The 23,301-nt window shown below is 56.4% G+C and overlaps 8 protein-coding genes across 8 annotated transcripts; 6 read left to right on the forward strand and 2 right to left on the reverse strand.

Annotated features, from left to right (window-relative positions):
* Positions 1-2,382: 2,382 nt before the first annotated feature.
* BBK36DRAFT_1109817 (family 76 glycoside hydrolase) lies at positions 2,383-3,911 on the forward strand (the record flags this gene model as incomplete). The annotated part of the gene is made up of 3 exons (XM_024889516.1): positions 2,383-2,470; positions 2,540-2,644; positions 2,722-3,911. The coding sequence occupies 3 exons, from the start codon at positions 2,383-2,385 to the stop codon at positions 3,909-3,911; spliced, it is 1,383 nt and encodes a 460-aa protein (XP_024752963.1).
* A 1,068-nt stretch (positions 3,912-4,979) lies between these two features.
* Positions 4,980-6,826, forward strand: BBK36DRAFT_1111288 (dihydroxyacetone kinase; the record flags this gene model as incomplete). Its single annotated transcript, XM_024889692.1, has 2 exons — positions 4,980-6,249; positions 6,327-6,826. The coding sequence occupies 2 exons, from the start codon at positions 4,980-4,982 to the stop codon at positions 6,824-6,826; spliced, it is 1,770 nt and encodes a 589-aa protein (XP_024752964.1).
* Positions 6,827-7,067: 241 nt separating this feature from the next.
* On the reverse strand, positions 7,068-7,701 carry BBK36DRAFT_1109616 (Sm-like ribonucleo protein; the record flags this gene model as incomplete). Its single annotated transcript, XM_024889497.1, has 4 exons — positions 7,068-7,110; positions 7,226-7,483; positions 7,580-7,612; positions 7,682-7,701. 4 exons carry the CDS (start codon positions 7,699-7,701, stop codon positions 7,068-7,070), a joined length of 354 nt encoding a protein of 117 aa, XP_024752965.1.
* Positions 7,702-8,023: 322 nt separating this feature from the next.
* Positions 8,024-9,773, forward strand: BBK36DRAFT_1134283 (ClpP/crotonase). Its single transcript, XM_024892256.1, has 2 exons — positions 8,024-8,286; positions 8,347-9,773. The coding sequence occupies exons 1-2, from the start codon at positions 8,233-8,235 to the stop codon at positions 9,736-9,738; spliced, it is 1,446 nt and encodes a 481-aa protein (XP_024752966.1). The 5' UTR covers positions 8,024-8,232; the 3' UTR covers positions 9,739-9,773.
* Positions 9,774-11,371: 1,598 nt separating this feature from the next.
* On the forward strand, positions 11,372-15,452 carry BBK36DRAFT_1156214 (hypothetical protein; the record flags this gene model as incomplete). Its single annotated transcript, XM_024893900.1, has 2 exons — positions 11,372-11,468; positions 11,554-15,452. 2 exons carry the CDS (start codon positions 11,372-11,374, stop codon positions 15,450-15,452), a joined length of 3,996 nt encoding a protein of 1,331 aa, XP_024752967.1.
* An 804-nt stretch (positions 15,453-16,256) lies between these two features.
* BBK36DRAFT_150702 (DNA polymerase alpha, subunit B) lies at positions 16,257-18,403 on the forward strand (the record flags this gene model as incomplete). The annotated part of the gene is made up of 3 exons (XM_024897583.1): positions 16,257-16,747; positions 16,816-18,136; positions 18,223-18,403. The coding sequence occupies 3 exons, from the start codon at positions 16,257-16,259 to the stop codon at positions 18,391-18,393; spliced, it is 1,983 nt and encodes a 660-aa protein (XP_024752968.1). The 3' UTR covers positions 18,394-18,403.
* Positions 18,404-18,612: 209 nt separating this feature from the next.
* On the reverse strand, positions 18,613-19,845 carry BBK36DRAFT_1111622 (hypothetical protein; the record flags this gene model as incomplete). The annotated part of the gene is made up of 2 exons (XM_024889720.1): positions 18,613-18,685; positions 18,740-19,845. The coding sequence occupies 2 exons, from the start codon at positions 19,843-19,845 to the stop codon at positions 18,613-18,615; spliced, it is 1,179 nt and encodes a 392-aa protein (XP_024752969.1).
* An 855-nt stretch (positions 19,846-20,700) lies between these two features.
* Positions 20,701-21,987, forward strand: BBK36DRAFT_1138073 (NAD(P)-binding protein; the record flags this gene model as incomplete). The annotated part of the gene is made up of 4 exons (XM_024893217.1): positions 20,701-20,888; positions 20,968-20,987; positions 21,076-21,528; positions 21,692-21,987. The coding sequence occupies 4 exons, from the start codon at positions 20,701-20,703 to the stop codon at positions 21,985-21,987; spliced, it is 957 nt and encodes a 318-aa protein (XP_024752970.1).
* Between the last annotated feature and the right edge of the window lie 1,314 nt (positions 21,988-23,301).

Raw genomic sequence — 23,301 nt, forward strand, 5'->3', positions numbered from 1 at the left:
GGTGATGGAAGGCCCGTTTCTTGTCGACCACGAGCTTGGGTATCTGGTCTGTATGATTCCTTCAATTGTTGTCTTTAGGACATGTCTGTTTTGTTCGACTTCGATTTGGAGATGCCAGGAGCTGTCTGGGCCACCGCGCTCCAGAGTTCCAGGTTGTTCAAGTGTTTGCCCACTGGCTGCCTAGTTTAGTCTCTTGCAATTGATTGTCAATGATTCAAACTGGCTCCCTCAAGCCTTTGAGATGCAATGTCATTGTGGTCGTGAGCATGGATATCGTGAAGTCTTCAGTATTATAGAATGTTGTGTGTATGTTGAAGGTTAGTTCAGCCAATGACAATGAGTTCGTGCCTTGTGCGGGCCGTTTCGGCGCCCCTTTCGAGAGGAAGGAGCCGGGCCTTAGGTTCTTACCTTGCCTTACATCTGCTCGTACCTGGTAGGTACCTTCCATTCTCTTGGCTCTACACCTTGATGGCTTCAACCTGAAGTTGCCCACCTTTTGGCTTCGTCAACTCACCTTCTTCTTCCTCAGCCATCATCATCTCCAGCCGGATGCGCAGTAACAGCACAGCCTCGTCACCGCCTGCCACCGTTTTACACACAGCAAGGAAGTTTGGACCAGGTACCTTCATTGACACAGTACCTACATGTTTGGCGGAATACGAAGCAACAACCACCGAGCCCAAAACTCCGCCTGATATGCCTTTCAGAAGCTCTTTGCAGCTTCTATAGGAGGTGCACTTCAAGTTTGATGCCGGACATGGATCAAATGTCCGTCGGCTACCCAATGGCTTCGCTGCCACGCACTGCAGCAACTCTTCGAAGGCCAAAGCCGTTCGTTACTGTGCAGTCGCCAACCCAAAAACTGCCAAAACTGGACACTAGACGCTGAGGCTGTGCATCAGCCTGGGGCTGTATCCACCTCACATGTCGGTTCAGTGGTTTGAGAGAGGCGAGCGAACCGAGCCAGGGGCTGGCGCTCTTGGCTTGAAACCAGCCCAACTTTAGTTGACAGCGACCTGTGTGTTTTTGTCCGCTCTCCGTGGCCGTCCGTTTCACTGTTCAGCGGTGTGCTCGTACATTCAGAGGACATTTGCTTCAATGGCCAAGGAAAGAAGGGGATGCTCTGATGGTACTCTGTACGACAGGCATAGCTTGATGATGTCCCTTGGAACGGCTCAAGCAGCAATACTCCATGAGCACGGTACGAAGTAGTACTACTATCGTACTACTTTACTCGACTTTGGCTTGGCAATTGCTCAGCACGGAGTACGAGACCTGAATACGGGGTGCTGCTACCTGACAGGCAATCTTCTCTGCGAATCCCCCTGGGGAATGTGCGCATTGCCGGCCTCGTTCGCTGCCGGAATCTCGGCTCCGTGGCAATTACGCAGCACTGCCTCCAGTGTGCGGCCGTGGCTCCTGTGTGTACTTGCGCTTCGTGCGAGGTTACTTCCTCTCGACGTCTCGTTACTTTACGCTTTGCACTTCCGGTCTCCAGGCTCTAAAGCCAATCCACGGGGCTGTGGCATCCAGCAGGCACAGAATTCGAACTGGCAGGGTTACTTGATGGACAAGCAGCGATCACCCATCCTCCGCACCAAGATGGAGACGCACCACCTCCGTGCGGCGTTTCAGGCCGTTTGCCCCAAGTTTCCCAGTCGAGCCGGGCTTCATGGGGGTTTGAAACTCGACGAGCCGGGGGGGCGCGGCACTCTGACGATGCTAGCAGGACGGTGAAATTGCACCTGCGGCCAACCATGTGAGCCCATGCGCTCGACTCGTATACCCACGACTAATACACTGACACCCTTTCCCGCTGGCTCAAATGAAAATGACGCGCCTTAACTCTTCTGCACATCCGCATTATCGCTTTCCCCCCTACCACCGCTTCGTACCTTTTTTCCTTGTTTCGCGTGCTGATTTGCATGCTTCCTCGCCGCCACACACACTCTCTCTTCTCTCATTATTGTTTTCCGTGTCCATCGTCGAACCCTCGTGAGGCTCGTATGTAAGCAGTGGAGCGACCACTTTCGTTTGACGCGCGGCGGCGATCTCCTTGAGCCCTCACTTCTTTTCCTGTTCTCCATCCAGCTTTCGCCATTGCATAGAGCTTTGTCCTAGCAACAGCCGCTCGTTTTCCAGTTGCATCTCTTGCTCTCACTCTTTGAATCTCTTTCGACCTGTCGAGCTCTTCGGTTGCGATACCCCGGTGGAAGCGAACCGCAGTCTGACACCGTCCTGCGAACCCTCGACTCGCGCCGCTTTGCTTCCCTGTTGGACAGACTGGATCTGGACGACTTACTATTCCCATCTACTTAGACGACATACAGACATCTCCTCGACAAGTCCGGAATCCTTTGAATCTACGACTTGCTGCACGCAATGAGGTCTCCTTTGGTGGCTGCGACAGCGGCCCTGTGCCTGCTGGGCCAGGGGGCGACGGCCGTTTCCCTGACCATCACCGACGACAGTAAGATGGATTGAGATGCTTCCACAGCGCAGCAACCAGACCAGACATGGCTGACCAAAAGCACTCCAGACTCGGTCAAAAGCGCCGCGAGTACGATTGCCTTCGGCCTCATGAAGTACTACACCGGAAACAATACTGGCGATACTCCTGGAAACTTGCCAGACCCGTACTACTGTCAGCTACCCTGCTCTTCTGTCCATTGCTCTATTGGGCCTATTATCGCGAGCATCAATGCTAACTATGAGAGATAGGGTGGGAGGCCGGCGCGCTGTTCGGAACCATGATCGACTACTGGCGCATGACCAAGGACACGACATACAACGACGTCACGATGCAAGCCATGCTTCACCAGGCCGGAACCGATGGCAGCTTTCTGCCCACGAACCAGTCGCTGACCGAAGGAAACGACGATCAGGGTTTCTGGGCCATGGCCGCCATGTCCGCCGCCGAAGACGTCTTCCCCAACCCGCCGTCCGATCAACCACAGTGGCTGGCCATGGCACAGGCCGTCTTCAACCAGTATGTCGGCCGGTGGGACCCTCACTGCGGCGGAGGTCTCCGCTGGCAGATTTTCTCGTGGAACAAGGGTTACGACTACAAGAACTCCGTCGCCAACGGCTGCTTCTTCAACGTTGCCGCTCGACTGGCCCGATACACGGGTAACCAGACCTATGCCGACTGGGCGCTCAAGGTCTGGCAGTGGGAGAAGACGATTGGCTTGATTGGCCCGCAGTACCAGATCTTTGACGGTCTCAGCATCGACAGCAACAACACGTGCGGCCAGATGGATCAGAACCAGTGGTCCTACAACGCAGGTATCTACATGCATGGGGCCGCCGCCATGTACAACTTTACCAACAACGCCACCTGGAAGGCCAACCTGGACGGCATGATCAAGGAGACGGTCAGCAAGTTCGTCCAAAACGGCATCGTCTACGAGCAGTTTTGCGAGCCCCGAGGCTTCTGCAGTGTCGACCAGAGCACGTTCAAGGGCTATCTGATCCGTTACATGGCGTCTACCATACAGCTGGCTCCGCACACCATCCCGACCCTCATGCCCCTGATCGAGAATGCTGCCGAGGCTGCGGCGTCCAGTTGCACGGGCCCAGCCTCGCCTACCTTCAAGGGAATTGATGGCACAGGGTGTGGTTTCACGTGGATCCCCAAGGGTACATATGATGGCAAAAACGGTGTCGGCTCGCAGATGAACGCCTTGGACGCCGTCATGTACTCTCTGGTCCAGAAGGCCCCTGCGCCCGCCACAGCCAACAAGGGCGGTACTTCCAAGGGTGACCCCGGTGCTGGTATGGGCAACATCGATCCTGCTGGCGATATTGACAAGGTCACGAAGCCTACAACCGGCGGAAAGGTTGGGGCAGCGATCCTCACCCTCCTGTTGCTCTGCAGTGTCCTCGGTGGCAGTGCAGTGCTACTGCTGTAACGAAGAGCACAGCGGTCCAACGAGGGGGAAATCATCTGGATATGTTTCTCATATACATATTCATGTGTTGGTCTTGCACAACACATGCTCTTTTTGTTTCTTGTTTATCAAAGTCCCGAGGTATTAGAGCGTAGGATGGATGCTCTTTGTGGCTGGCGTTTTGGGAGTGGCCTTGGATATATATTTCTCGATCCCCATTTTTCTCTTTTTGTCGTGTGAATAGGTCCATCTCGTGGCGATGTGGAACACGGCAATCAGTACACTTGTTGTTGTCGTCTTCGTCATCATTGCCTACTTGTTCATTTGCAGCAGTTTGGAAATACTTACCCTGCCTAGACACCGGGCAAAAGCCTGATATCAGAATTGCACGACATTATGACCGTACACAACATTGAATCTTGGATCACGTTTTCTTTTGCTTAAGGGCAGCGAACAAGGCTTGTTGGGACGGGCCGCAAAGTGGCAATCCGTCCGGGTCCAATCAATGTCCGCTTTACTACCAAATCAATCACATCAGTTGAATCCCACTTGAATCCTGCGTCTCCCCCGCTTCTGTGGCCAGCCGACTGAATCCAGTCAGGGGTACTTGGTGCGCAACTGCTACCGCCATGTAAGCTTATGGCATAGTAAGGTGTAGTTACCGCATCAATGGGGACCTAGACTCGACATAAGGTTAAGCAGGTATACGAGTAGTACCTGGTATGTGACGAGTGGCTCGGGGTCTCGACGTCTCCGGATTTGTGGCTTCAACCCCGCCATGATGCCCGGATATTGGAGCTTCCCCGCCCTTTTCGGTTCCCAATCTTTATTACCAGCTCAGAGTGTCATTGCCATCGGACATACGTCACTGATAGTCAGGCCACTTCAAGTCCTTGGAATGAATTGAATAAATAGTTCAGCACCGTGATAGCATTCTAGAATTCCAGACTCTTTCACCTCATCTCACAGCCAACCTTTAGTGATTGAGCGTCCCTTTCTCTCTTAATATCATCATCAATCACCATCTCATCCGTCCCCATGACTCCTCCCCTCCAGGCTGCGTCTCAACCCCTCGCGCCCGCGCCCGTAATGTCTACAAAGCATTTCATCAATGATCCGACACACCTCGTCAACACGGCCCTCCACAGCCTGACGCTGACGAACCCCAACGTTGCCCTCGACCCGGCCAACAAGATTGTCTACCGCCGACCTACCGGCGATGCCTCGCAAGTGTCCATAGTCTCGGGCGGCGGATCCGGCCATGAGCCGTCCTTCGCAGGCATGGTTGGCCCGGGCATGCTGTCTGCAGCCGTGGCAGGGACAATCTTTGCGAGTCCTTCTGCCGAACAGGTGAGGACGGGCATCATGTCACGGGTGGACACGGACAAGGGCGTTCTGGTTGTGGTGATGAACTACACGGGTGACATTCTCAACTTTGGAATGGCTGTGGAAAAGGCCATTGCGGCTGGCCAGCAGGTGGAGATGGTCGTTGTGGGCGACGATGTTGGCGTCGGGAGGAAGAAGACGGGCAAGGTTGGGAGGCGAGGAATCGCGGGCACCGTGCTTGTGCTGAAGATTGCCGGCGCTCTCGCGGCGCAGGGACGATCGTTGGAAGAGGTGGCAAAGGTTGCTCGGCTGGTGGCGGCCAACATCGTCAGCGTTGGTGCCAGTCTGGAGCATGTCCACGTTCCGGGGCGGGTTGTTGATACCAGCGAGGGCTTGGGGCCGGAGGAAGTCGAGGTCGGAATGGGCATTCACAACGAGCCCGGGTCGAGCAGGGAGAAGATGGAGCTACCGCAGCTGGTGAAGAGGATGCTTGCTCAGCTGCTCGACCAAAACGACAAGGACCGAGCTTTCCTGAACGTCAATTCGAACGAGGTCGTTCTCCTCATCAACAACCTCGGCGGAGTTAGTGTCCTGGAGCTGGGTGGTATCACGGCGGAAGTGGTGAAGCAGTTGGAAGCTAGCTATAACATTCGGCCGGTCCGCATCATCAGCGGCACATTCATGACGAGCCTGAACGGCCAAGGATTCAGCATCACGCTGCTCAACGTCGTCAACACGGACATTGGCGGGCCGAGCATGATTGAGCTGTTGGACGCTCCGAGCGAGGTCACCGGCTGGTCTGCCCCGATACAGAAGACCTCTTGGGAGGCAAAGAACAATGCCACGAGGACAGGCTCCGCCGGCGAGAGCATCGAGACGGAGCCGAGCGGACTACGAATGGACGTCCAGCACGCTACGAGTGTGCTTACGAATGCGCTGGAGCGCGTGATTGCGGCCGAGCCCGAGGTTACAAAGTACGATACGGTCGTTGGAGATGGAGACTGTGGCATTGGCCTTAAGAGAGGAGCCGAAGGTAAGTCTCACAGAATCCTGCTCCCACACTTCAATCTGAGATGGAAGAGAAGTCGACGCTAACGTTTACAACCTCAGCCATTTTGAAGCACATCCAGCAAAAGCCTCTGACGGGAGACGTTGTCGTCGACGTAGCCTCTATAGTGCAGGTGGTAGAAACCGCCATGGACGGCACATCCGGCGCTTTGTACGCCATCTTCCTCAACGCCCTCGTCCACGCTCTCCGCACCCTGGGCACGGGCGAGGCCGGTCCCTCGGTGTGGTCGGCCGCCCTGAAGCTCAGCTGCGAGGCCCTGTCCAAGTATACCCCCGCTCGACCCGGCGATCGCACGCTTGTGGACGCGCTCTATCCCTTCGTCGAGGTTTTGAACAAGACTGGGGACGTGAAGAAGGCTGCTGATGCGGCGAGAAAGGCGGCTGATGAGACAAAGGGCATGCAGGCGAGCCTGGGACGGTCGGTGTATGTGGGCGGGAGCGGATACGAGCAGGTGCCTGATCCCGGCGCTTGGGGGTTGGCGTGCTTTTTCTTGGGACTGAGTGGCGTGAAGCCGACCGAGGAGGGCTGGGAATCTATCTAAAGTTTTGGCATGGGAAATGGTTCGAGATGAATTGGGTAGTCAGCCTTGGGAGGCCAGGTATATGGCCCGGGATTTTATCTGCAGGCATGACCACGTGTGCTTTGAAGCAACCAAAATAAATTGTTATCAACGCCTATATTCGCCTTTTCGAGTCTCTCGCGATGTTGATTCCGTCATCCAACAGCTCAATGTCGATTAAATGATTCCCAGTAACAACCCAAAGCAGATTCGTGTACAAACTCTAGCTCAGAAGGACCAAGATGACGCTATCTCCTCTCAGGAACCTGCAAACACGTCAGTATCTTGTGCCTACATGATTGATCATTGCTTTTTCTCTCCTAAGCGACACTCACGCCCAAGATTGGGGGGTTGAGAGAGAGAGAGAGAGAGAGAGCATACATCTTGCTGATGAACCTGTCCTTGTTGACCGGCCGGCCCTTCTTGCCGTCCGCTAACCTGGGCGTCTCCGTCCACATCTCCTTGACGTTCTCGAGCACCATGTTGCAATGCCTGTCAAAGGCCTTGACGCGCGCGAGCAGCTTGCGGTTGGAGCGGATGGAGATGAGGACCTGGGTGTGCGAGCGCACGGCCGTCTGGAGGATGGAGAGGGGGCCGGAGGAGAATTCGTATTCTTCGAGCTGGGCGATTTCGTACTCGCTGATTTTTTGCAGAGAGATGTTAGATCCAAGTTCGAGCCCGAGTCCGTAGGAGGGGAGGGGCGCGCCGATGAGGCAGACAAGGGGAGAGACGTACGTGAGTTCCGAGCGAGACTTGGTGAGGAGTTCCCTGTGGAGAGAGAGTAGAGTTAGCGCGTGATAGTCGTAATTGGTGGTCGAGAGAGAGATGGAAACATACTGAATCTTGGGGTCGGCCATTGTTGCTGTTGGGGCTGGACTTGGGTTGGTTTGGGCGTTGATGGAGGTTGCAGTGCGCAAGGCTGGGCGTTGAAGCTGTTGAAGCTCCGAAAAGTTGCAAGGCGAGGCGTATCGCGGGCGGTTGACGGTGATTGGCTCGTGTCGCGGCGTGTTGTGGGAACAAATTCGAATTGGCCTTGTACCGAAATTATGTAAGCTCTCCAGGATGGCCAGTCGGGGCACGTGATGCAGATGCCCGCGAAAAGGTACGTACCCGAATAGCCGGCTCCTCCACGTTCCTTATCGGTTATCGGCAATCGGCGGGCCAATTTTCAGAGCCCATTGGGTGGAGCTGCTTCCTAGCATTCTTGCCGAGATTCATCGATCCGGTCCTCGACCTCGTCCTCTCTGCTTCTAGATGCTCTAGATATTCTTTGGAATCCGCCTCGAGGGTGCGTCTTGTATATTCGGCATCTGATGTCCTTCCGAACAATCGCGGCTCGAGCTGGCGCGGCGGCGAATGCCGCGGGCCGGAGCAGCTACCGCAGCACCATGGGCATGGCGCAGTTGAGCAGGGCCATGAGCTCGTCACTCGGCGCACGACCGGTTAGCAAAGAGAGGGGTGCTCTGTTGTGCATGACGAGATGCTAATCAAATCGAGAACAGCTGTCCCCCGAGGCCTACAACGTCAAGGAACTGCCTGGCGACGAGCCCAACGACGTCGTCTTCGAGAGCAAGTACGGGCTCAGAACGGTGCTGCTGAACCGGCCAAAGAAGCTCAACTCTCTCAATGGCTCCATGATTCGCAAGATCGTCCCGCGGCTGATTGAGTGGGAGAAGTCGGACATGGCAAACGTCATTGTCATGAAGGGCGCGGGCGAGAAGGCCTTTTGCGCAGGCGGTGATGTTGCCGAACTGGCCAAGTACAACCAGGAGAGCGCCGACGGATGGAAGAAGTCGGCAGAGTACTTTGCTCTCGAATACCAGCTGGACCACTACATTGCGACATACCAGAAGCCCTACATCGCCTTCATGGACGGCATCACGATGGGCGGCGGCGTCGGGCTGAGCATCCACGCGCCCTTCCGAATCGCGACCGAGCGGACAATGTTTGCCATGCCCGAAACGACAATCGGATTCTTCCCCGATGTCGGTGCCTCTTTCTTCCTGCCTCGGATGAACGGCTCCATCGGAACCTACCTCGCGCTGACAAGCGATCGGCTCTCGGGACCCAACGTTTTCTACAGCGGCATTGCTACTCACTACCTCCATTCGTCAAGCCTGCCGGATCTCGAGGCACGTCTGGCAGAGCTGCGCTTCCGCGACGAGGATCCTCTGCCCCGGAGGCTCGAGCTCATCAACGACACGCTGGAGGAGTTCTGCACGGGTCTGCCCTACGACCAGGCCTTTACACTGAGCGGCGAGACACGACGAGCCATCGACCGGTGCTTCAGCAAGAACAACGTGGATGACATCATTGCCGCCTTGAAGGAAGAGCGGGGTGAGACGGAGGAGTGGGCGCAGAAGCAGCTGGCTACGCTTAAGAAGCGATCGCCCACTGCCGTGCACGTTGCCCTTAGGCAGATGCGCGTCGGCGGCAAATGGAGCATCTCGGAGACGTTTGAGAAGGAGCACCAGATTGCCACCAAGTTCATGCAGCACCACGACTTCACGGAGGGTGTGACGGCGCTGCTGGTGCGCAAGGAGGCGGCCAAGTGGCAGCCCGAGTCCCTCGAGGCCATCCCCGCCAGCGAGAACGTTGCCAAGCCTTTCTTCACCTTTGACAAGGACGCCGGATTTAAGCTCTTCACCGAGCGGACATACTCCGAATACCCCTACGCCGTCCTCGGTGTGCCGACCGAGAAGGAGATGCAGGCGATTGTGTCCAGCAACGCTGTGACGCCAGCGGAGCTCGCCAAGCAGGTCAAGGCATCAAGAAAGAACCGGCAAGGCGTGGCGGAGGTTGTGGACGAGATTATCAGCCGAAAGGTCACTGTTGATGAGCAGGGCAAGGCGAAGTGGGTGGCTGATGAGGCGCCGGCTTCAAGCCGACTGTGAGAAAAGGAGGAAGCAGGGGAAGGATGGATAAAGAAGAACATAGATGACGCATATACATGTACAATAGTAAAATGTGAAATAAAGTGACAAAATATGACCATGCACTTGATGCGATGAATTGAAAAACAGAGGTGGTGATGTTGTCGTCATGGTGTTGTGTGTGTTCTGTAACAAAAGCTGTGGAGATGGTTCGCGCCCGTGCGCCTTTTGCACGTTGCGGTGGGAGGCTGCAAACCATCGGGCGTCATCGACATCAGGCGAGAGATAAGTGAGAGACGGGCTTCACTTGTCGGTGCTAAGAAAATGCAGGGCGAGCAACACCATGGAGGGGCACCGCAGCCTAAAAAAAAGGCAAGGGAGAAAAACCACGTCACGAGATGAATGACCTTTTGTGGAGGGGGGGGAAACGCTGATGGGCAAACAAGCTCTCTGGAGATGGCGTCAAGTCAGCTCTGGAAACTATAAAAGGGGGCCAGCAGCCCCCCTCTCCTTTGCTCCCTGGGTTCTCGGAAGGAAAAGAAATCAAAAGAAAAGGGAACAGAGACCGGGAGTCATATCGTCCGATTGTTGCCTCCTGTTTTCCCGTGTCGGATTGCCAGCTCAACCGGAGCTTCTTTGCCCGGGCCGCCCGCCAGCACCTTTTGTTTGCCGAGAGTTGTGTAAGATAACGAGCCTTTGCTGGACCTTTCTTGTCCGGAGAAAGCCAGCCAGCCCTTTGTTCGTTTCGGCGCCGCTTCCGCTTCCGGGGTTCAGCCGGGCGCACCAACCAGCGAGAGGATCGACTGCTCCATTGGGTAGGTGGGGTTCGGCCGAGAGCGCGGCAGGCTGGCATTGGCACTTGCACTTGCACTTGCAGTCGAGCCTATCAAAGCACTCGCATTCCAGGCCCTTTTTTTCCAGGCTTCTTCACTGCCGAGACACGCCTGTTGCTGCAGGCACTTTCTCACTAAAAAGAGCTCTAAAGGTGCGGGCTGTTTTGTTTGTTTGTCGCCAGTACAACCCACAACACCGGACGGCTACCTAGAATCGCTGTGGCACAGCTAGCGAGTGCAAGGTACTGTTCAGGTACCGGCCAAGGCACGCCGCCGCGTTCAGGTACACGCTTTTCGCTGGCGACGTGACGAGACGAGAGTCGTCTAATCACACAGCTTCACCTTATCTGCTGCATCTACTGCCCTTATTCACCAGAACAAAGAAACCACTCTCTTTCTCTCCCTCTCTGTCTCTCGCGGCCCGCTTCTTGTTTTGTCTCTGTAGCAACGTGGACCCGGGCCTCACTTTGCATTCTTTCCGTCTTTTCCTTCCTTTGTCTTGGAGACTCGAGATACTTGTAGGGTCCCGGCGCGCACTCACTCACTCCATACCTATCTCACCAGATCCACTTGCGCAGAGAGAGACGCGACCTGCAGGTATTTTGGCGCGTCACGAACATGAAACCCGCCTCCCCCATTTGAGTCGGTTACCAGGACAAGACAAGCGAACTCCAGCAACCCAGCAACTGAACTCTCCACTTCTTCTCTTTCAACCCTTTCGGCAGAACAGCACCTCTTCAGACCTCGCATCGCCAGCCAACCCCCAGCAGCAGGGCTCGATCTCTCCCTCAAAGGGCGGTCGAGGGCGAGGCACGTTCGCCATGGCTTCACCAATGCCCGCTCACTCGAGCGCCTGGAATCACCCGCCTGCCGCTGGCGAGACGGACGAGTACGGTCTGCAGACCAAGTTCATGAACTGTACGCTCTCTCTTCACCTCTCGTTTCTCGCTCTGCTCGGCGTTGCCATGTCTTGGTTGGCCGCCAGCGACTAATGCCCCGACAGTAAAGGTGCACTACACGTTCGACAGAGAGGCCAAGGAGAAATGCCTGGCCAGAGGCTCCCAGCCGCTGCAGGTCCAGACGGTGCCCGTCGACGACAGCAACACCATTGGCATCGTCGACTTGAGGGCTTGCGTACACGTCATTGCCGAGTGCAGCCCGGAGCTGACCAACCACGACTGCGACTACACCATCTATGCAATCGACTATTCCGAGCCCGACTTCCCTCTGGTCGGCCAGGGCCTGCTGTCGTGGGTTTTCCAGTCCATGCGGCCCGACTTTGGCAACTACCAGCCCAAGATGGTGACGGGCCGTGTCACGAGGAACATACTGAGTGTGTTTGGCGGCGGAAATCGAGAGACCCTGGAGGTCAGACTGAAGCTATCTGAGACGACGAGGATCCAGCGTTCCGTCACATATGCTCCTCCTCCCATGGACCAGCAGCCTGCGAGGCCCATGGAGCAAGCCTTGCCGCCACACGCCGCCTCAGAATGGAACTCTCTGGTCCAGTCCAACTCCCAGGTCATGTCCCAACAGGCGAGCCACAGCTACGGTGGCCCCCCTCCTCCACCCATGCACAACAGCCATTCACCCGCCATGGCTCATGCGTTACCTCCAGGACCGCCGCCGCCGTTGGCCAGGCAAGGCTCCTTTGGGCCAAGCTACAATCAGAATTCGCCTGCTCAAGAGCAATCGAGCGTTGCCCCCATTTCCGGCGACAACCAGTCTCAGCCCATGCCCAGCATTCCCGCGCCGTCCTCACGACCATCTAGCAGAGCGTCGAATCGACCACCGCGGAGAAAACCGCCCACGGGCAGGCCACGGGGCAGGCCACGAAAGAAGCCCAATGAAGGCAACACGTCCGGCTACGAGGATGGAACCGAAGGAGAAGAAGCCGCGCCCCCGAAGGAGGACGAGCCTGTCAAGAAGAGGGCGAAGGTGACCAAGGTGGACAAGGCAGACGCGACTCCCTTTGCCGCCGAGCCAGAATCTCTCAGGGTGGCTGCTAGCAATTCCAGCTCCTTGCGCAACTTCCGGCCTCTCGCGATTAACAGCGACAGCGTGACAGGTAGCCATCTGCAGGAGGTCCCTCGAGCTCCCACACCCGTTCCTAACGGTCGTCTCAGGGGTGTACCCGGACGGGAGCCCAGCTCCCTCAAGCGACGCGAATCCGCGCTGAGCCAGCGGCCTGTGTCAAGCTTTGCAACGAGCGAGACCGGTGGCTTCCCTTCTCCCGGCATGGACGACGACAGATCGCCAGATTCTGCGGCCCCGACGCCAAACTACCCCGAGGACAGTCCCGCGGATATTGGATCCTCGCCACCCGTTCAGCAGGCCACGCCTTATATGCGGTCCAGCCCACCCCCCTCAAGCCCAGTTCTACCCCCTATGCCGGCAATGGCCCGTCAGGAGCACAGCATGTCGGGCAATGACGTGAGCGAGCTGTTTGGAGAAGGAGACCAATCCATGATGGAGGAGCTGCCACCGCAACCGCGCACCCACAATGCTCCTAAGCAGAGCGTGCCGGTCCAGGTCTTCCAGCTCCAGGACGGCCCGTGCGGCCAAGATCTGGTGCATGTTAGGACATACAACACTCCCTATCCGACTTCCAACCCACCGGCCTCCACTGAGAGCTCCTTACCGCCTCCTGCGAGGCGAGAATCAAGCCGACCACAGCCCAACGGCCAAACTACGAAGAGGAAGAGGCCGCAATCGACATCGCCAACTTTGGCCCCAACGCCACCACCTACAACCGACGCCATTGAGCGGGCCATGAGCCCAAACCTGATCTCCACGCCAGCCCCAATCCAAGCTCCGACTCCTATCCCTCTTCCGCCAGCCATACGCGCTCCTGACTCCATCCAAGAGCCCATCTTTGTGCCTATTCCTTCCGCCACTTCTCCCGCCAACGCCCCCGACGGCCCAGCGCCGACCCCTGCAGCAGCACCACCACCACCTAATGAATCATTTGCGAATACGACGCCTACTCCTGAGCTCTCACAGCTTGGTGATCTCACAGACGACATCTTTAACGATCCCATAGTTCAGCTCGCCTCTACGTTCTCGTCGAGAGAAGAGGCACCTCCGCCCGTCCAACCGCAATCTCGATCTTCACAGCCTCCTCAGTCAAGACCGCAGACCTCGAAACCCAGGCATCCTCGTCAACTTAACCGATCACAGTCCGCAGGGCCGCTCGTATTACCGTCGACTCCGGCAAGCGACCCCATCGGCCCCTCAAATTTGTCCCAACCTCCTGCTGTCGCCTCGAATCGCCCATCCTCGGTGGGGGGCGCCGACATGCGTCGGCCGACCTCCATGGGGCCGCTCGCCTTACCAGTCCCTGAGACCGCGGCAGAGCCTACGTCGTCGGCAAACCCAGCAGCTCCGGAGGAACCCTATCCGCCAAGCGATTTCCTTCCGCCGCCGTCTTCACCACCCGCACAGAGATCAAATAAGAATATCGTGAAGAAGCATGCCATCAAGCAGCGACTGGAGGAGGCGATTAATAATGGGGAGATGCCCCCCTTCTGCAGCAACTGCGGTGCCATTGAAACGCCTACTTGGAGGAAGATTTGGATTCAGGAGCGCGATGGCGTCCCGGAGCGGTGCGAATACTCGGAGAAGCCAGGCAAGATCACGGCAGTTGAGGTCCTGCAGCGCGATGAAGACGGCAAGCCAACCCTGCATCGCGTCGTCAAAAAGAGTCTGGCCATCACCGATGAGAAGACCAAGTGGCAGGAAGCCCTGCTTTGCAATCCGTGCGGCATCTGGCTCACCAAGTGCAAGACTCACCGGCCCCCAGACAGATGGGATAAAGATGCGTCCCGGCTAGGCCAGGAGAGGCGGAAGAGGGGCACCGGCCGAAGCACATCTCGCCCGAAGAAGAATCGTGCCAAGGATGATGCCCCTTTCAACCTTACTTCAGAAGCATACCTACCCACGGATGCGTTGGAGCCAGTCGCACCCTCGTCGCCAAAGATGGGCGAAGTGATTTCTCTCGAGACAAACCCATCGCAGAGGACAGAGAGCGTCGAAAGCCAGGACAAAGACAAGGCCAATAGCAACAATGAACTGGAGACGAGATCGAATCCAGGATCGTCCCATTCTCAGGGCAGTGGAACAGCTCAAAGCCCCATTGATATTGACTTTGATGAAATGGCTGGCAGCACGAAGAGACTGCTGTTCCCATCTCCAAGGAAGGAGGGAGTGCCGAAAGTGCTTTGCAATGTCGATATCAATATTGTTCAGACTTCAGAGTATCGTCCGGGACAGCAAGTCAAAGGAGACCAAGAGAATGTCGTCGCCGCCGCCGTGGCAGGGCTGCATGAAGGCACCAGCAAACTAGACGATTTGGAGGCTCTCTTCAACAGCCCGCTAAAGGAACGGCCGTCCACTCCGCCACCCGACGGAGCACCTGCTCAAGCCGAGGCTTTCAAGACGCCTACACGACCTACCCCGAGCCACAGACCCATCACTAGAAGTGTTTCACGGTCCCTGCGATCCGCCAGGTCGATCCTTTCGCCAAACCAGCAGGCTCTCGAGCAGACCCCCACTAAGACGCCAAGGTCCATGCTGAGAGTTCCCGGTAGCAGCGGCGCTAGGAGGCGCAGCCCGCGCACTCATCAGGGCAGTTTCGATGTCTTTGATTCCCCCGTTAGTCGAAGCATAGTGCAATTGCTTTCGGAGGGCAACGTCCTGGGCACCGGCGAGAACGAGGTTGACCTCAGCAGCCTGCCCGGTCTCGGGCACATGGAGGAAACCTTTGACTTTAGCCTGTTGAGCACGGATAATCTGATGCCCAGCTCCCCATCGAGAACCGGGTCTACGGGACTGACTTTTGATTATGACGGCGTCACTAATAACATTGGTGATTGGGTGGACAGTATGATGAAGCTGAAGTGATGCAAGGAACGCGGTTAAAGAATAAGGGCTACGGTACTTGATGATATATGTTGGTTCTTGATTTAGCGCATGGAGTTTCGGATGGTAGATATTACAAACGAGCTTTACTACAAGAAGCACGGTTGGCACGAGTGAGATTGTGTGTCTTTGCTCGCTTGCAGCCAAGGAGCGAGAGCTGTCTCTCTTTTTACCCTTTGTTTTCTTTACTATACTCTCACATTTTATAAAGAGCTTTAGCATAGTTGATACCAGAGCAATGCTCAATTTTTCATGATGATTTGCCTGCCCTGTTTGTATCTTGGATCTCCTTATCATCTGAGTTGCGGGTTAAAGTTATAGAAGAGGTCGAGGCATTGAGGATATTGCAGAGACGGAGAGCTGCCTTTGTCAGAGCTGGTAAACGTGAGAATAGTCCAGAAGGAATTATTACTTCTTTATCCTACTTTACCATTGAAGAATCAATGCATTAATTGACCTTGTGGATGAATTACCTGGTATTATCAACAGGATGTGGTTGGTGAGCAGAGTTGCTATCGGCTCAAAAGTACGTGCTACTAGATGTACCTGCAGCTCTTGAGCTCTGCCACTTAACGCGTCTGGTCGCGTCTCCACGTCTTTCAACTTTCAAAACCCCCACCAAACCTGACATACAACCTACAACATACAGCATACAGCATACAACATACAGCTTCCTCAAGCGAAATAGATGCAATTGGCGCCCCGGCTTTCTTGCTGATTAGCTATCACACACACCGACAAGAAACAGCAAACAACGAAGCCACCAGCTTCGCCCACCGGCCCGCCATGGCCGCCGACGAAATGCAGTCTCGATTCGCTCCCAACGGGGCCCTGGAGCCAGACGTCCTCGGCGAGCTCCAGTCCATGGCGCGGCTGCACGACATCTCGGCCGAGGACCTCTACTTCAAGTGGGAGTCGTACTGCATCAAGATGGACGCGGACGCGCAGGCGGTGACGCTGGACGGCGTGCGCGGCCTGAAGCAGAGCATCCAGGACGAGCTGGAGAAGTCGCAGCGGCGGGTGCAGCTCAAGAGTGAGAGGAAGAGCGCGCCGACACCGAGGCCCAAGGCGGGCGGCAGGGGAGGAGGCGACGTGTTTGGTATGCTGGACGGATTGGTGCCGAGCACGCCTGGGTCTGGTGCGAGGTTGCTGAACAGCAGCAGCAAGACGCCGGGGAGTGGGGGACAGCAGCTCAGGAGGAGGATGGAGATGCAGAGGGACATTCCGAGTTCGCCGGCGGCTGGGCTCAATGAGCAGCTCAAATCGATGCAACTCCCGTCAGTACACAGACAGCCATTGATCGCATCGAGCCTCGGGTGCTAACCAGTTGGTGGTGGTGATGTAGGGCGACGTCCTTTGCTGATCGACAGAATGCCGGAGACGTGGTGGAAATCCTGAACGAGGAGCTTCCGCCTGCCGAAGCGCCGATTGCGCCTTTTCCCGAGCCGAGAATCAAGCTTACTGCTGCCTCTGACCAGAAGAAGACGGGCTACAAGCCGCTTGCGATGAAGCTGTCGGAGGCGAGCGAGATCCTGGACGACCGAATCGACGACTTCATTGATCTTGTCCGCGAGCACCACAATCTGGAGGACTCTGCCTTTGGCAACGCGGCGACCGCAAGCACAACCGAGGTGGTGGCTGTAGGCCGCATAGCGTCGGACTCGCTCGAGGGGAAGATCAACGCCGCGTCGATAGTGCTGGAGACGTCCAGGCGGACGGGCAGGGGCCTGAGAGTGCCGCTCAATCTGGATGCGGTCCGAATCTGGAGCTTCTTCCCGGGCCAGATTGTCGCGCTCAGGGGAAGCAACATCACGGGGGACGAGTTTATCGTCAAAGAGATTCTGGAGTTGCCTCTTTTGCCGAGCGCAGCGTCCAGCCGTGCGGCCCTGGAGGCTCACAGGGAGAAGCTCAGGGGCGACCCAGACGCCATGGACTCAGACTCAGAGCCTGCGCCGCTCAACATCATCTACGCAGCCGGGCCATACACGGCCGATGACAACCTCGACTATGAGCCGCTGCAGGCGCTCTGCAATCAGGCAGCCGACACATATGCCGACGCCCTTGTTCTCACAGGGCCGTTCCTCGACATTGATCATCCGCTTATTGCTACGGGTGACTTTGACCTCCCTGAAGAGGCATCATATGACCCCGATACCGCCAACATGAATACCGTCTTCAAACATCTCGTCGCGCCCGCGCTAAACCGCCTTGCCTCTGCCAACCCTCATCTCACAGTCATTCTCGTCCCTTCGGTGCGCGACGTCCTCAACAAGCACGTCTCCTGGCCCCAGGACACCATTCCCCGACGAGAGCTCGGCCTGCCCAAGTCGGTGCGCATCGTTTCCAATCCAATGACCCTGTCCATGAACGAGGTGGTCGTCGGATTGTCTAGCCAGGACGTGCTCTACGAGTTGCGGAGCGAGGAAGTCTCCAGAGGGGCGCCGGCGGGAGACCTCATGAGAAGGCTGTCCCGCCATCTGATCGAGCAGCGGCACTTCTTTCCCGTGTTCCCGCCGACGGACCGGTCGAGGCTGCCCAGGACGGGAACAGAGGAAGGGCTCGCGACGGGGGCTATGCTGGATGTGAGCTATCTCAAGCTGGGCGAGATGGTGAGCACGCGGCCTGATGTGCTGCTGATGCCCAGTTCACTGCCTCCTTTTGCAAAGGTATTGTCACATCTTATGCGCTTCTATCTTTCTTTCTGGCTGTTTCTTTAAAAGGAATCGTCTGACTAACTGAAACGGATATTCAGGTCGTCGAAAGCGTATTGGCCATCAACCCAGGCTCACTATCAAAGAGGCGTGGACCGGGAACGTATGCTCGCATGACGCTCTACCCTCCACCGTTGGATGGAGAAGTCATAGATGGCTTGATCAGTCATAGGGTCTTTGACAGGGCGCGGGTAGAGATTGTGAGGATATAGAATGACAGGAGCTTTAGTCTTAAGGTGACGGTGAGCTTTTGGATTCACTCATTTGAGTCATGTTTGTTTCCTTTTGGCCATAGTTTATGCCAACCAGATTTGGGGGGGTATATATTTGTACAGGTATTAAAAGTCCAGATGACGGATGCTTGCTGCATCTCCCATGAAAGCACACCGTGTGTATAAATCCTTGCCAGTTCCTCTTGATGCATGCTTCTTTCACTCCCGGCTATCAATCTTGCGTCTCTTATCGCCATCATACCGATCCCTTTCGCGAGACGTGCTCCTCTTTCTGCGACTCCAATCATCATCCGGCCGGAACCGATCATCCTCACCACCGTCAAACCGGCGCTCTCCTCCCCTACTCCTCCTGTCGCCGTCAAACGCGCCCCATCGCCCCGTATCCTCGGTCCGCATGTCCTTGTACTTGGTCGCGCCCTTCTTGCCCAGCTTGGTCATGTCCCGCCTCTGCAGGTACTCGGGCAAGGCCTCGCGGTTGCGCACGTCGTCCTGGATGCGCGACCCCATGATGTCGCGCTGCAAGAGCCCCGCGGCGGCCGTCTCCTCCTGGAAGAAGGCGCCGCGGTGGTAGTACTTTTGCATGTAGGCCATCTTCCCCTTGCCCTCCTTCTCCTCGCGCTGGCGGGCGAGGAAGGCCTCGTCCTCGGCGGCGCGCTCCTCCTCGGTCAGGTTGCGGCGGCGCTCCACCTCGGCGAGCTCCCGCTCGCGCTCCTCGATGGCCTGGCGCGCGCGCCGCAGGCGCTTGAGCTCGCGCACGCGCCACGCCGCCTCCTCCGCCGCGGGGTCCAGCCCGTCCGTGGTGTCCACGTCCGAGCCCGAGTCGTCCTCGTCGTCCCAGTGCTTCTTGCCGGCGGCGCGCGCGGCGAGGTCCTTTTTGATCTGCTCCTCGACGAGCTCGTCGGCGGCGCGCCTGCGGGCCTCTTCCTCGGCTTGGCGGGCGGCTTCGGCTTCGGCTTCTGGGTCTTTGTTTCCCCCTGCGCCTGCGCCGGCGCCGGAGCGTTGGCTTTTGGGTATGAATTTTGGTCGCATCATTAACCTCCTGGGCGCTTCTTCTTCTGATTCTTCCTCTTCTTCTTCTTCTTCGCTGCTTTCCTCTTCTGAGCCGCTCTCTTCTTCTGATTCTTCTTCTTCTTCCTCGGTGACGAAGCCTTGTTCGGCGGCTAACCGCTCCGCCCTCTCCGCGGCGATGCGACGCGCCTCGGCGGCTTCCGCATCTTTACGGCGCGCGTTGAGGTCGACCTTGTTCAGGTTGCTGATGATCTTGCCTGCGCCTGCGCTGACGGCCTTGGGCGGAGGGGCGACGGCGACGGGCTCGATGGGTTCGTCGGCTTCGGAGTCTGAGGAGGAGGAGGAGGAGTCGGCGCCGGTGGGCTTGCCGGGGCGATGGCGGGCGGGTTTGATGGGGTTTGCGGTCATGCGCTTTGGAGGCATCTTGGGCGGTTCGGGGAGGGGAAGGGATTGGTGGGTTGTGATGGAAGGGACTGGGGGAGAGCAAGAGGATGAGGTTGGATGTTGGAAGTTGTTGAGGGTCTGGAAAATCGAGGTGGGTCTGCGATAAGGGACGGTGTATGTCAGTTATCGAGCTGCTAGCGGGAGGCTTGTGGCCTGTAGATAGGTAAGGTACCTATGCCTTTCAACCAGATTAGACAGGTAAAGACATCAACTCCATTAGATGCTAGATGTTCAATTGCGTATAGGCAATTGCTAAATTACATCTGTTGCGCGTATGTAGAAACTGCAGCGAGCTTTTTTTCGAGGGGCATTATGTTCTAGTCCTATTTGTTGAAGTTGGTCTCCAGTGGTAGGCACTTCAGCTGCTGTCCATCACATGCCAACTAACGGCGATTCGCGTTCAGTTTGACAAAACAACGGCCACGATCCCTCTAATTATAATACCCCTAGACGAGGGACAACGTAGGTAAAAACCATCAAGGGCTCATGTCGATGCTCGTAAGAACACACACTGCCCTTCTTCACTTGAATTGATCACGAACTGGGCTCATGTTGTCGACGAAACTCGCCGTCTGATAGGGTAGCTCTGCTTGTGGAAATGCGGAGCTGGCCCCTCGTCCTCACGTCACAGCTCCACCAGCCAAGCTGCAAGCTCAGGCAGAGCATCTTCAAGCTTCAACCTCTCTGCTCTCATCACTCATCACTCAGATCTCATCTCACCTTACCTTCTTTCGAAACGATAGAGGCTCAAGGCCTTACAGCGTAATACCTCTCTAACAGTTATCATACTTTGTACCTTCACATATCACACCCAAGGCCTGCATACGGCATACAATGGCGCAGCGAACCGTCCTCGTCACCGGTGCTACCGGACTGCTGGGCAGAGAAGTGGCCGCCGCCTTTCGAAATGCCAGCGGATGGACCGTCAAGGGCTCGGGCTACTCGCGGGCAGATGGCGTTGACATCATCAAGCTCGATCTGCAGGACGGAGCTGCCATTGCCAAATCAATAGACGAGATACGGTGCGTTGCTGCTTATTTGGCCAACGACGCTTCACCCCTGCAGACTTGATAGCTGACGAATCTCTGAGCCTACGAACAGACCTCATGTGGTAGTTCACTGTATGTATCATGCGCCGAGTGTCTAATTGGTGGAGGCAACAGTTGTCAAAGCGGGATTGCTGACTTCATGTTCCTATTCCCCCTCAAGGCGCGGCGCAACGGTTCCCAGACAAGGTGGACAAGGACCCGGAGGCGGCCCGGAAGCTCAACATCACCGCCAGCAAGTCGCTCGCCAGCGTTACTGCTGCGCGGGATATTCTGATGATTTACATCTCCACCGACTATGTCTTTCCAGGCCGGCCCGGCGAGGCCCCTTACGAAGCCGATGCTACCCCGGAGCCCACTAACCTCTACGGCCAGACCAAGCTGGATGGCGAAAAGGCCGTCCGGGAGGAGTATGCCATCGCTGGAAAGGAAGGACTCGGCGTTGTCCTTCGAGTCCCGGTGCTGTACGGCCACGCGGAGAACCCTTCGGAAAGCGCCGTCAACGTGCTCATGGACAGCGTCTGGAAGGCCCAGACACAAGGCACCAAGATCAAGATGGACCATTGGGCCATCCGCTACCCTACCAACACGGAAGACGTCGCAAGAATCTGTCACGGTAAGTTCTGTCTCGTGCTGCTGTCTCCGGTTTGGACGGGCTCCCACACCGGGCTTCCGATGTCTCATAACCTCCCTATTCCCCCCCCTATGCAAAATCCTGATGTTTCGTTATACTGCCACCTGGAAGAGCTCTTCCGAAGCTAACTGCACTGTACCCATAGATGTGGCGATCAAATATCTCGACTCGAGCGATCGCAAGCATCTGCCGCAGATCCTCCAGTTCTCCAGCGAAGACAAAGTGACCAAGTACGAGATCTGCCAGCGCTTTGGCGAAATCATGGGCTTGTCCATTGCCAACATTGAGCCCAACACGGAGGGCAACGACCCCAACGCCAGCGTGCAACGGCCGTATGATTGCCACCTGAGCACCCGGGAGCTCAAGAATCTCGGCATCGACGTTTCGACATGCGATTTCGTCAGCTGGTGGCGCCGCGAGGTTCGAGCTTTTCGCAAATAGTTATCAATAAGCCAGTTCTTGACCGAATACGACTCCGCATTGATGACAATCTTCTTTTCCAGACCGGGCTTATCAGAGCAATGTGTGCATACATGTATGAACACGCAGTACTGCCTGCTTCTTTGGAGCGCCATGCGAGTTCGGGGAGACGTAATCTGCCGCCCAAGACATGCGCTGATATGCCACTACTACATCACGGACGGAGACTGCCCGATGCCCATGTTGCTGTTCAGCTGGCCACATGTATCTGTGAATACTTGTCCATGTCGCTAACAATGTTCTGTCATGATCCGTGCGGAGCGCAGAGTAGGGAGGCGAATGATACCTTATATCATACCCCGGCCTGCAAAGTGCACAAGCCTAGACTCACCGAACGGTGGTTCGTGGGGATCCGCTTAGAAGGCGACATTGAGGATATTTCAACCGCCTCCGCCTCCATGACCCGCTAAGGAGATGCCTTCGATTAGCCCAGATTCACCGGAAGTGTTGTTGTTGAAGCATGGAGCAGCGTGAGAAGCGTGTCTGCTGGGCCCTGTCAGGGATTGTCAGCGCCGCACAGTGAGTACAGCAGACGAAGGCGAGGGGCAAATGTGAGAGGCGTTGGCCATACTAACGGCTACTATCTAGATGTTGTAGCGCAACAGTCCCCGTTATTCATGAGCGTGCTGCAAAGGCCTCCCTTGCATGAAATCACCATGCTACAGTGAAGCCACAAGGAGCGAGACTCCTATGTCTGGTTGACATGATTGTCGACGTGGGATCTCTGCGTATGTACATACGTACAAAAGCATCGTTCGACAAGCTGGCCAAAATTGGGACCCGCACCCGCGAAAAAGCAAATACTCGCACAAACCCCCTTTGCAGTCGCTGGGATGCCGCAGCAATATTACTACTACCAGCACTGGTATTACTACTCGCCACGACAAGGCTTACTGCAAGCGAGGAGATATTTTAAGACATTGATCCATTTGATGCCAGCGGAGATCATTGAGCGGCCGACGGTGGAGGGGGGCTTTGAAGGCAGATGGTATTGTTTGGCGACATGACCTGCATCATGGGCATCGACGCTTGGCAGGGCGACTCCCTGATGCTCGGTGCGATTTTGGCCACGAGCAGTCCGGACTAGAGAGATTGCGTCGATTGGGCTTGCTCTCCTCGACGCTTCCCTTTTCTCCAGCATATTTCCTCTGCTCGCCGCCTTGCTTTTCGCCTGCTTCCCCAGAGAGCTGTTCCTTCACGAAGTGCTTCTTGTTCTCGGACTGCTCATTCCCTTGGGCACATCAACGCCAGTGATTCTTTCTACAAGAACCGAGT

The sequence above is a fragment of the Trichoderma citrinoviride genome (genome assembly GCF_003025115.1).
Source record: "Trichoderma citrinoviride strain TUCIM 6016 unplaced genomic scaffold BBK36scaffold_2, whole genome shotgun sequence".
Taxonomy (NCBI): Eukaryota; Fungi; Ascomycota; class Sordariomycetes; order Hypocreales; family Hypocreaceae; genus Trichoderma; species Trichoderma citrinoviride.

Coding starts and splice junctions, on each gene's coding strand:
- BBK36DRAFT_1134283 (XM_024892256.1), top strand. CDS start 8,233: ATGGGCATGGCGCAGTTGAGCAGGGCCATGAGCTCGTCACTCGGCGCA. Junction 8,287..8,346: donor CGTCACTCGGCGCACGACCG/GTTAGCAAAGAG, acceptor AATCGAGAACAG/CTGTCCCCCGAGGCCTACAA.